Source organism: Ovis aries, chromosome 6 (genome assembly GCF_016772045.2).
Source record: "Ovis aries strain OAR_USU_Benz2616 breed Rambouillet chromosome 6, ARS-UI_Ramb_v3.0, whole genome shotgun sequence".
Taxonomy (NCBI): domain Eukaryota; kingdom Metazoa; phylum Chordata; class Mammalia; order Artiodactyla; family Bovidae; genus Ovis; species Ovis aries.
Window position 1 is genome coordinate 6,298,398 of NC_056059.1, and position 12,149 is coordinate 6,310,546.

General features: G+C 40.0%; 2 protein-coding genes across 12 annotated transcripts in view; one reads left to right on the forward strand and one right to left on the reverse strand.

Annotated features, from left to right (window-relative positions):
- PDE5A (phosphodiesterase 5A) overlaps positions 1 to 12,149 on the forward strand; it is a 149,040-nt gene that overhangs the window by 130,208 nt on the left and 6,683 nt on the right. For all 6 annotated transcript variants that reach the window (XM_004009586.6, XM_042251114.2, XM_012179413.4 and 3 more), the window contains exons 17-19: positions 1,368 to 1,445; positions 5,726 to 5,789; positions 10,665 to 10,739. In XM_004009586.6, the coding sequence (XP_004009635.1) occupies positions 1,368 to 1,445; positions 5,726 to 5,789; positions 10,665 to 10,739 (217 nt within the window). The remainder of the gene's footprint in view (positions 1 to 1,367; positions 1,446 to 5,725; positions 5,790 to 10,664; positions 10,740 to 12,149) is intronic.
- USP53 (ubiquitin specific peptidase 53) overlaps positions 5,726 to 12,149 on the reverse strand; it is a 146,350-nt gene continuing 139,926 nt past the window's right edge. For all 6 annotated transcript variants that reach the window (XM_015096352.4, XM_060416686.1, XM_060416683.1 and 3 more), the window contains one exon: positions 5,726 to 10,056. The gene's annotated coding sequence lies outside the window, so the exon portion shown is untranslated. The remainder of the gene's footprint in view (positions 10,057 to 12,149) is intronic.

The following is a 12,149-nucleotide window of genomic DNA, read 5'->3' on the forward strand; positions in this document are numbered from 1 at the left end:
CACAGTCCCTTAAACTATTATCTAAGCCCATGTGGGCAGGAAAAGGAGCTGAGTGCCAAACAAGTAAATCTTGTTTCTTTTTATTGGATTTTGGCAGAAGAGTATTAATGTAGACCCTTATAATTAATGAAGTGAACGACTTAAGAATTAAAGCATGCGTGAGAGTGTGTCGGTGATGTAGGTGTGTGTTTGCATAACTAAACTTACTTTCTGAAAGAAAGGCACGACGTTGCTGGGTTTGGGCAGCTGTTTGTTTCCCACACAGAGACCAAGCGCTCTGCTGCATGTGTGGGGGTGAAGGCAGAGGGGCAGTCATGCTCACGGGATTTCCTGGGAGCCAGGGCCTCTCCCCAGCTGTACACAGATGCACACTGTGGTTTTAGCCCCTCTTGAGAACTAAAAGCAAACAGAACAGACACACAAAACCTCACACCAGATAGCCACTACTGTACATCTAAAAGTAACTTCTGTCTAGAAGAGTCTGTTTCCTTGGACTTTGGAGCACTTTAAAGTTAATTAGGGTAATATATATATATATATATATATATATATATATATGTATTGTAAATTTCAGCTCAAAATGACTACAGGATAAAGACTGTCAAGTTACCAATAATTTGAAAAGTACCTGAAACGACAAAGACTTCCTGACCTTTTCAAGGCACACGGGTCTCCCCTCTGGATCCTTCTGAAACCTCTTGTCATCTTGGTATTCAGTCACAGACAGGCAGTTTTGTCATGCAAGTTTCTCTTATGAGTGTCCCATGACTTTGACTGGTTTAAATGTTACGAAAAGAACGCCTGTCTTGCAGTTTTCCAAGATGCTTATCAATGTTGAGTACACGGAGGTGTTCGCTATACAGTGAGCTAACATCAGTTTATACTGGTCTGTCTTTGCTTCAGAAGAACTTCACAGCTTTACACTGACATATAGTTTGGTACAGAGTAAAAAACTATGTGAATGAGACGTATGAAATTAAATTGAAACCATAGAGATCTTGCACCATATGCAGAATTTCTTAAATCATTCTCAGCATCAGATTTTTAACTCACATTGTTTCATTTTCTTAAATCATATTCAAGAATTGAAATTTCCATTACTTGTGACCTTAGTTAAAAGTGAGTTAAGATTTAATATTTCAGCCAAAGAATATGGTAGAAGGGAGGAAAGTAAGGTATTCAAGATTCTTATATTGGATTATATATTCTGATATATAGGAATATATGTAACAATATAAGATTCTTATATGAGAAAAACCATTAGAGATTCTTTTCCCTGAAATTTTACTTGATGTGACTTTGTTCACCAAAAGGATAAGAGCTTAGGGGACTCATCATAACTACCAAAATTTTTCTTTATTTTAAAGGAGACGAGGAGAATTTTTTGAACTTATAAGAAAAAATCAATTCAATTTGGAAGATCCTCATCAAAAGGAGTTGTTTTTGTAAGTAGGATTACTATCCTTAAAGCTGGTTTTTCTATCCAATTAGTTTTATTGCAATTATTTATTACAACGTGATGATCTTAGAGGCTGTCAGAATTCTTACAGATGTTATACAAAGGGCTAAATATAAGTATTTACTTGAAAATAAATGCATTTGCAAATTCAAAAGAATATTCTTTTTGTCCTAGAAGGACCTTTAAATGTGGTGGAGTGTCATACAAGGCTATAGGGTTCCCTTGTTCACACTCACAGTTCTTTTGACTGGAAGACCTAAAAATAGCATCCTGAAGATTGCTGGAGCAAGAACACAACTGTGAAGTGTTTACTTCTCTTACGTGATGGCAGAGCAGCAGTCAGACCTTCAGTTCAGTTGGCTGCTCCGTTGTGTCCGACTCTTTGTGACCCCGTGACTGCACGCCAGGCCTCCCTGTCCATCACCAACTGCCAGAGCTTGCTCAAACTCATGTCCATCGAGTCAGTGATGCCATCTAACCATCTCATGCTGTGTTATCCCCTCCTCCTGCCTTTGATCCCTCCCAGCATCAGGGTCTTTTCCAATGAGTCAGCTCTTCACATCAGATGGCCAAACTATTGTAGCTTCAGCTTCAACATTAGTCTTTCCAATGAACACCCAGGATTGATCACCTTTAGGATGGACTGGTTGGATCTCCTTGCAGTCCAAGGGACTCTCAAGAGTCTTCTCCAACACCACAGTTCAAAAGCATCAATTCTTTGGCGCTCAGCTTTCTTTATAGTCCCAACTCTCACATCCATACGCTACTGGAAAAAAACATAGCTTTGACTAAATGGACTTTTGTTGGCCAAGTAATATCTCTGCTTTTTAATATGCTATGTAGGTTTGTCATAGCTTTTCTTTCAAGGAGCAAAAATCTTTTAATTTCATGGCTGCAGTCACCATCTGCAGTGATTTTGGAGCCCAGGAAAATAAAGTCTTTCACTGTTTGCATTGTTTCCCCATCTATTTGCCATGAAGTGACAGGACTGGATGCCATGATCTTCATTTTTTGAATGTTGAGTTTTAAGCCAGCTTTTTCACTCTCCTCTTTCATCTTCATCAAGAGGCTCTTTAGTTCCTCTTTGCTTTCTGCCATAAGGGTGGTGTCATCTGCATATCTGAGGTTATTGATATTTCTCCCAGCAATCTTGGTTCCAGCTTGCTTTATCCATCCCAGCATTTCGCATGATATACTCTGCATATAAGTTAAATAAGTAGGGTTATAATATACAGTCTTCCAACTTTGGAACCAGTCTGTTGTTCCATGTCCCTTTTTAACTGTTGCTTCTGGACCTGCAGGTAGGTGGTCTGGTATTCCCATCGCCTGAAGAATTTTCCAGTTTGTTGTGATCACACAGTCAAAGGCTTTAGCAGAATGCCTTAGTAGTCAATTAAGCAGAAGTAGTTGTTTTTCTGGAACTCTCTTGCTTTTTCTGTGATCCAACAGATGTTGGCAATTTGATCTCTGGTTCCTCTGCCTTTTCTAAATCCAGCTTGAACATCTGGACGTTCTTGGCTCACATACTGTTGAAGCCTGGCATGGAGAATTTTGAGCATTACTTTACTAGCATGTGCGCAATTGTGCGGTACTTTTAACATTCTTTGGCATTGTCTTTCTTTGGGATTGGAATGAAAACTGACCTTTTCCAGTCCTGTGGCCACTGCTGAGTTTTCCAAATTTGATGGCATACTGAGTGCAGTACATACGCAGCATCATCATTTGGGATTTGAAATAGCTCCACTGGAATTCCATCACCTCCACTAGCTTTGTCCATAGTGATGCTTCCTAAGGCTCACCTGACTTCACACTCCAGGATGTCTGTCTTCAGGTGAATGATCACACTGTTGTGGTTATCTGGGTCATTAAGATCTTTTTTGTATAGTTCTTCTGTGTATTCTTGCCACCTCTTCTTAATATCTTCCCCTTCTGTTAGGTCCGTACCATTTCTGTCCTTTATCGAGCCCATCTTTGCATGAAATGTTCCCTTGGTATCTCTAATTTTCTTGAAGACATCTCCAGTCTTTGGAATTCTGTTGTTTTCCTCTATTTCTTTGCATTCATCACTGAGGAAAGCTTTATTTCTCCTTGCTATTCTTTGGAACTCTGCATTCAGATGGGTATATCTTTCCTTTTCTCCTTTGCCTTTTGCTTCTTTTCTTCTCTCAGCTATTTGTAAGGCCTCCTCAGACAGCCATTTTGCTTTTTGCATGTTTTTTTCTTGTGGATGGTTTGGATCACTGCCTCCTGGACAATGTTACGAACCTCTGTCCATAGTTCTTCAGGCACTCTATCAGATCTAATCCCTTGAGTCTACTTGTTACCTCTGCTATATAATGAATGGTGAGGGATTTGATTTAGGTCATACATGAATGGTCTAATGGTTTTCCCTACTTTCTTCAATTTAAGTCTGAATTTGGCAATAAGGAGTTCATGATCTGAGCCACAGTCAGCTCCTGGTCTTGTTTTTGCTGACTGTGTAGAGCTTCTTCATCTTGGGCTGCAAAGAATATAATCAGTCTGATTTTGTTATTGACCATCTGGTGATGTCCATGTGTACAGTTGTCTCGTGTTGCTGAAAGAGGGTGTTTGCTATGACCAGTACATTCTCTTGGGAAAACTCGGTTAGCCTTTGCCCTGCTTCATTTTGTACTCTGATGCCAAACCTGCCTGGTACTCCAGATATCCCCTGACTTCCTACTTTTACCTACTTTTACCTTTTCCCTATGATGAAAAGGACATCTCTTTTTGGTGTTAGTTGTAGAGTCAGAGCTTCAGGGTTCTGTTTTTCTCACCTGTTTTCCCCTTCCCTCCCTCCCATCCTTTGCTATTACTGTCACTGCCTTTTCCATGACAAGAACTAGACCAATAAAAAAGAACTAAGCGTGAATAATAAAGACAGAAGTAGTGACAAGACTGAGGATAGTGCTCTGTTCCAGTTTTATAACTGACATCTCTGTAGATAGACAGGCATCACTTCACATGTAAACAAACATACGCATGTCCAGCTGTCTGTTCATACAAGTGTCATGCCTCATGTAAGAGACTCAACATGCTTTTAGAGCAGTGCCTTAGAAACGTATACACACACTGCTGCAATCTGTGGCCAGTTTTTCCCAGTGACAAAAATGGAATCCAACCTCAGTTCCAAGTCTGTGCCACCTCTTTCACTGCTGTGCTCTCCTAACTTCTAGCCTCTTGCAGAGAAGCACTCAGTACGCCTAGCACTCAGGCTGCCTCCTCCACTCTTCACCGTCCAGACTGTACTTAAGCTTATCCAGACACTGCATGGTCTTCTTTGGGGGAGACAGTTTGCCTTGGCAAGCATTATTGAAATCCTTCACGATTAAACATTTCTCTGGTGTACTCATTACCTGAGATAAGAGTTGGTATGAGACAGTCTGAGGCCCAAAACCCTTTTCTTTGTGGCCTAGTGTGGTTAGGGAAGATGTACTTTCATTTAGATTGTCCCTAGAGGCACAAGTGACGCAGTCCTTTACCTTGAGCGTTTCCATATGTGACAGTGATGACCTTTTTGCCTATGTCCTCAAACAGATTGAAAGAATTCGATGGCAGGTATTTAGCCCTGACATGGAAAGTCACTACACCAAAAAGAAACCGTTTTCATGCAGTAGTCACAGTACTGAGGTCTAGAGCACCTTGTCACAGCCTCCAGAGTCCAACATGACTTTCAACTTCTCTAACAAGAGAAGGAGTAAAGAGCACCATATCCTTTCATTTCCCTCTTCTCTCCAGCAGGTACTGTTCAGTAATTTAAAGACTTTTCACATAGGAGCCACGACGTGTGCTGAGTGCACTAGGATGACCCATCACAGTTCTTGCTGTCATGGGGGTTTTATCAGTAGGATAGCTGATGATGTTTCACAGATAATTATTAGTAATCAATGTGTTTTCACCATACTGTCACTGAGAATGGAAGGCCAAAGTGAAAAAAAAATAATAGCAGGCACGTTTTTGCTCACAGGTTAGTAATTTCTCTCCTTCTGCTAATCTGGAGATACAACAAGGCAGTTTGAGGGCAAATTCCAGTGGTTCACTGGGTAACCAAAACAACTGATGCTGTGATACCATTGTATCCGCTCTGCTTCCATATAAATTCTATTTCTGTTTCTTTAGTCTTTGTAAACTGCCGTCTCTATAGTTTATGGGGTTTTAATTTAACTTTTTATCAGTAACTAACTATTTACTAGGGTTTATAGTCACATAAAGGTAAACAGGAGTATTGGACCTCTTTTTCCTTAACAGAGCGATGCTGATGACAGCTTGTGATCTTTCTGCAATTACAAAACCCTGGCCTATTCAACAACGGGTATGTTGTTTAGTGATGAAAAAGTAGTAATTGAAAAGTCAAAGTATGTGATGATTTGAGAGAATAGCACTGAAACATGTATATTACCATATGTGAAACAGTCGCCAGTCCAGGTTCGATGCATGATACAGGGTGCTCAGGGCTGGTGCACTGGGATGACCCAGAGGGGTGGGATGGGGAGGGAGGTGGGAGGGGGGGGGTTCAGGATGGGGAACACGTGTACACCCATGGCAGATTCATGTCAATGTATGGCAAAAACCACTACAATACTGTAAAGTAATTAGCCTCCAATTTAAATAAATAAATAATTTTTTTTAAGTCAAAGTATAAAAAAACCTTTACTCTTAAATGTAGCTTTTAAAGTATTTGGGAAACTTTTAATCTAAATTTTAAGTAGTATTAAAAGCAGACAAATGGACATAAACACTTTTCTGTTTTAGAACACTTGTTATGACTTAATAATTATTAACACAGCAAAAACCTAGCTGTTGATAAAGTTTAATAGTACTGTTTCTAGCTCAGTTTCTTTTTTTTTAAGCACATCCCTTTAATAGTCCTAATAATTAGAAGACACAAACTCCGTTTTCTTATGGTTAGCCTATTAGGCTGTACTTCAACTCTAAATAGGCATTAACAAGTAGAACTTAAACATTTCTGGTGCTCATAAATATAGGACATGTTGATATAAGATACGCCGAAGGTTCTGATTAGAGCCTGGGGTCAGGTGGCTAGAAATATATCGTCTCTCTAAATAAGTCACTGCCGTAACATGGTGCTGAGGCATAAAGGCCCTAGGCTGAATATAAGGGGGGTGGGGCATACATGCGATGCTGGGTATATTGTGCTTGCTTTCTGAGGCTGCATTTTCGACCCTAAGTGTCCTACCTGAGGCTATCAACACTTGCTGTTGGTCACGACTGTGGGATACATAGTTATGGAGCCCAGGAATGACGGGCTCACCTTCCGAACCACGTGCTGACAAGATCAGCAATGCGCTCTCCAGGCGCCGAAGCCGCCATGCCATAAGCACGCAAGAGATGTCTCTACAGCCCTTCCTGCTCCATGATTAATAACACTACACGCCCATTTCAAAACAGGAAAGAGAATGGAAGAGCAAAGAATTTCTTTCTTTCTCTTTCTTTTGAATCAAACTCTGAAAAGAGACAGCAATGAAACTGGGGTCCAGATAAAAAGCAGCACTATAAAGCCTCTATAATTAAAACAGTTTGGAATTGGTATCAGACCCATGGAACACAATAGGACACTGAGAACTGCATAGAACATTTACATAATTAAGATAGCATTTCAAATAACTGGGGGAAAGACAGACTTTACTAAATAATGTTAGGATGGTTTTCCCATCTTCCAAAGCCAGATGGCAAAAGATGAAACTGGATCTCTTCTGCTCACTTAAATTCCAAATGGGGCATAGAGCTCAGTGCAGAGAATTAAACCATACAAGTACTGAGTAAAAGCATTTGTGGATTCTTTTATAGCTGAGGAGGGAGAAAACTTTCCTAATTACGGCTCCACATGCAGAAACAATAAAGACTGACAAATTTGATTACATGAAAATAAAAAATTAAGAAAACTTTTTTGCATGACAAAGACACAATAAGCAAAAACAGACAATGCTGCTGCTGCTAAGTCGCTTCAGTTGTGTCCGACTCTGTGCGACCCACAAGCGGCAGCCCACCAGGCTCCCTCTTCCCTGGGATTCTCCAGGCAAGAAACTGGAGTGGCTTGCCATTTCCTTCTCCAGTGCATGAAATTAAAAGTGAAAATGAAGTTGCTCAGTCATGTCTGCCTCTTAGCAACCCCATGGACTGCAGCCTGCCAGGCTCCTCCGTCCATGGGATTTTCCAGGCAAGAGTACCTGGAGTGGGGTGCCATTGCCTTCTCCAAACAACGAGGAACAGGTAAAAATATTTGCAACTTTTATCTGATAGCTAATATCCACAATATCAAAGCACTTCTTAAACATAAAGAAAACAGCTAACAATCCTACTGAAAAATGGGCCAAGATTTGAACAAAAAGTTGATAGAGAAAGAAATGCGAATGGCTGTTATTCATTTAAAAAGACCTCAGAACCTCAATCACAAGGAAAGAAGCAAATTAAAACTGTACGGACACAAAAGGACTTGTCCAGAATCTCATAACAGCATTTCCCTCATAGTCAGAAACTAGAAACATCCAAATGTCCGTCAACAGGAGAGCGGATAAGTGTACTGCAGCACACTACCTCACACAGTGCCGCTCCGCTCAGCAGTAGAAAGAAGCTGACGCTGATGCAGGCAACGACATGGACAAGCCTCTCCAACAGTATACGTTGAGTGAAAGAAGCCGGACGAAAAAGAACACATACCGTGATGTCATTTATGTCACTTCCCAGAAAAGGCAAATCTAACCAGTGGTGAAGGGAATGAGGATAGTGGCTGAGTGGGGAGGAAGCAGAGCAGGTTCGGTGACTCACAGAGAAGGGCCTGAGGGCAACTTCTGAGTGATACAGACACAGTTTCTTGGTTGGGGTGTGTGTTAACCTAATCACATTCATTTGTGACTACAGACCCATGATCTATGCAATTCATTGGGGAAAAAGAAAAACCACACTAAGACACTATTTCTTAACTGTCTGATTGGCAAACATTGAAAGATTTTACAGCATACTCAGTTGGGGAAGCTGTGGGAAAACAAGAAATGCAAAATATTCTAACTGTTTGGAAGTATGTGCTTACACATACTCATTTACTATTACTTCTAGGAATCTTAGCTCAAAGATACACTGGCAAGAATATAAAAATATATTTACATAGGCTATTCATTTTAGTGCTTTCGGTAATAGCAAAAACAAGAAATAGCCCAAGTGTTCCTTAATATGGTACTAAGTGAACTGTCGTATTTATTTATATGATGAAGTCTCTGCAACAGTAAAAAGAAAGGAGCACGTTCTATATACTACTATGGGGTGATTACAAAGATATAAGTAAAAAAGAAAAAGCAAGGAGGAGAAAATGGGTATGGTATGCTACCATTTATCTGAGAAGGTGATGGAATATGAATGTATGTACTTACATTTGCATATATTTTTAAAAAGCAGGATTAACTGTAAAAAGTTAAGGATTTCCCACAGGGGAAGGAGGGAATAAGATTGAGGGAACAGAGATATAAGGTAGAGTTGCTTGCATGTATTTGTTTTGTAGATTTAACTTAGGAACCATGTAAATTGGGTTTATAAAGTTGAACTTTGAAAACATCACATAACCTGGGAAGCAAAATGAAACAATGTGATTTTGTTTGCAAAACCACACTGAGGGGGACAGTTTTATTCCAGGAGATTTAAAACCATTACTTGACCATATAACTCCAGTGGGATGTACACTAAGAACAACAACAAACCATTAAAGCTGTTTGTCAGGAATCATGTTAGGGGTGATTTCGTATATATATTCAGTCACCATAGTGGATGATGTGGGTAAAAGCAAATGAGAAATTATATTGATATTGTTGAGAGGTAGGATTTTCAGTGTGAGTAGAAAGATAGACATCCAAGGTGGATAAGGTTTTGCAGAAATCCTGTGGTCCTGATTTGAATAGGAAATACTGTATGAACTTATATTGTGTAAGCTCCATTCATTAAAAGGGCTTAAAAATAACGATCACCCTGGTAGAAATTAACGAGGCTTGTGCCCTGATTGAAGTTTCTAAATACCTCAGTTTAAAAGAATGAGGACTCCATGAAGAAATGGCTGATTGCCCGTTCCAAAACAGGAACTGTACAAGATGAGCTAAGAACATCTTGTTATAGCAGAAAGCAAGAACTATCAAAGACTGATAAAGCCATGTCAGAAGAATAAAGAAGCCAACTCAGTTGGCCAAAATGGAACAATGTGGGTGTCAGTAAGGACTGAAATACATTTAAAATGTTTAAATCCAAAGTTCAGAATAATAATAAAAATAATAAAACCTTCCTTAGTCATGTTTGTTGGATGCTTGAGAACTGAGTTATTATTTTTTTTCCAATGGTAATTATAATAGAGAAAATCAAGTTATTTCTCCTTTATTTATACAAATTATACTTCAGGGTAACTAAAAATTGATGTGGGGGACTTATTCTATCTCAGCTAGAAAGAAAAACGGAATGATTGCTTTGTATATTACCTTTTTGCAGCCTCCAAATTAATGGATCCAGGCAAAGCTCATGAAGGACTGTTAATATCACCAAGAGAGGCGACCAGGCATTCCACTGTCAGAAGTACATGGCACAGCCTGAGAAACAGTCGTAGTGAAAAAAAAAAAAAAGAAAAACTCAATCGAATCAAGTGTCTAGATCTCATTACTGGTGTATGGAAATACAGGGAACAGAGAAACATTAAATTTCATTATGGAAACACAATCCTCAAAATCCAGACAACAGGAAACTATAGGATAAACAACGCAGTTTATTCAACAACAGTCAAAATTATAAGGACATTTTTTAAAAAGAGAGAAGAGGAGGAATTGGTAGACTGAAAGAAACCTAAGAGGCATGTCAGTCAGCCTCAGTATAAGGACCTACCTGATACTGTGTTTCCCGCAGCACCTGGAATAACTGGTGCTTAATATCTCACTGATTCTGCATACGGATGGGCACACAGTGCTTTCTTCCCACTACTGCTGAGGTTGAGATAACACACTGCTCTTCTCTCTGAGTTATAGATTACAGACTCTAGCCTTTGTGATTCGGTACACACTAAAAGAATCAAGTATTTACTGTTACTGCTGTATTCTAATTTTACTGATGTGGTTATTTGATGGGTTTATTATCTTCATTTAAAGTCTGTTTTACTGAGTGATAGGCCTTTAATTACCCATACTTAGTCTGTTATTGATTTCAGATAGCAGAACTTGTTGCCACTGAATTTTTTGACCAAGGAGACAGAGAGAGAAAAGAGCTCAACATAGAGCCCACTGTAAGTATGAGACCTTGTTGGCAGGAATTACTCATATACTTTTTTGTTGTAGATTCCTTTTTGTGCTTCTATGAGATTTTTAGGAAGACAATTTCTCATCTTTTTATAAAGTCCTTTTTCTTACCTGAAGAATTAAACATGTTCGTTACAGAAAACATGCAAATAACAGAGGACAGAAAAGACTCTGAGTTATTAGATCATACCTGCTTTTTGTGATGTTTTCCATTTATATATCATAAGCCACTTTGCATTCTGACAGATGCTCTGTCCTGTATACCATTTATAATGGTTCCATGAAATAGTGCATGCATGCTCAGGCGTGTCCAACTCCTTGTGACCCCATGGATTGTAGACTGCCAGGCTCCCCTGTCCATGGGATTAGCCCAGCAAGAATACTGGAGTGGGTTGCCATTTCCTCCTCCAGGGGAATCTTCCTGACCCAGGGATCAAACCCACATCTCCTGGGCCTCCTGCACTGGCAGGCGGATTCTTTACCACTGAGAAGACGTGGTAAGCCCCACATGGAACAGATGCAACTATTATTTACTGTTCGGTATAGTGTTTGTAGAGTTTACTATTACAAACAGCACTTTGATAAACAGCTGTTGTTAAATATTTGTATACTGCATTTTTTGCTCGGGGTAGGTAGAGAATCTCGAATACAAGAAGATTCTTCTCAACCAATGAAGAAGTTTTTCCTGAAATGGATGAGTTTTTCCTGGAAATGGTGCATAGAGTCATTCTCTTACTCAAATGAGCATTTATTGAGCCCACATTAAATGGGCCGTGGTTACAAGAGGCCCCTCCTCTGATACCATTGCCTCTGCTTTCCTCCTTAGCCTCATCTGGGCACACCCTATGTCTCATTAGTCTTTTGCAATTATTTAGTCTCCTAGACATAGTAGTCGGGGCTTCCCTGGTGGCTCAGTGGTAAAGAATTCTCCTGCAGTGCAGGAGACACGGGTTTGATTCCTGTGTCAAGATCCCCTGGAAAAGGAAATGAGCACCTGCTCCAGTATTCTTGGTTGGAAAACCCCATGGACAGAGGAGCATGGTGGGCTATAGTCCATGGGGTCACAAACAGTCAGACATGACTTGGTGTCTAAACACACACACACACACAGTAATAGGCTTGTTAGAAGCTGAGAGTCCTCTCAGAAAATGGAGGGTAGCAGAGTGGTGGTCACAGCTAACGGAGAATCTGCTTCATTTTAAACAAGCACTGAGATAGACTCTTTGCTCCCCTCAGAGGTGCTGGCTTTGCCTTATGCCGTCATGAGCTCCCTAGAATAAGCAACAGTGATATCTGCGTACTTTTCACTCAGAGAGCTCTCTGTGTGAACTGAATTGTAATTGACTGTGGCCTCAGTGGCGTCTTTCACAAAGCTGAGAGTGTTTGATTCCACATCA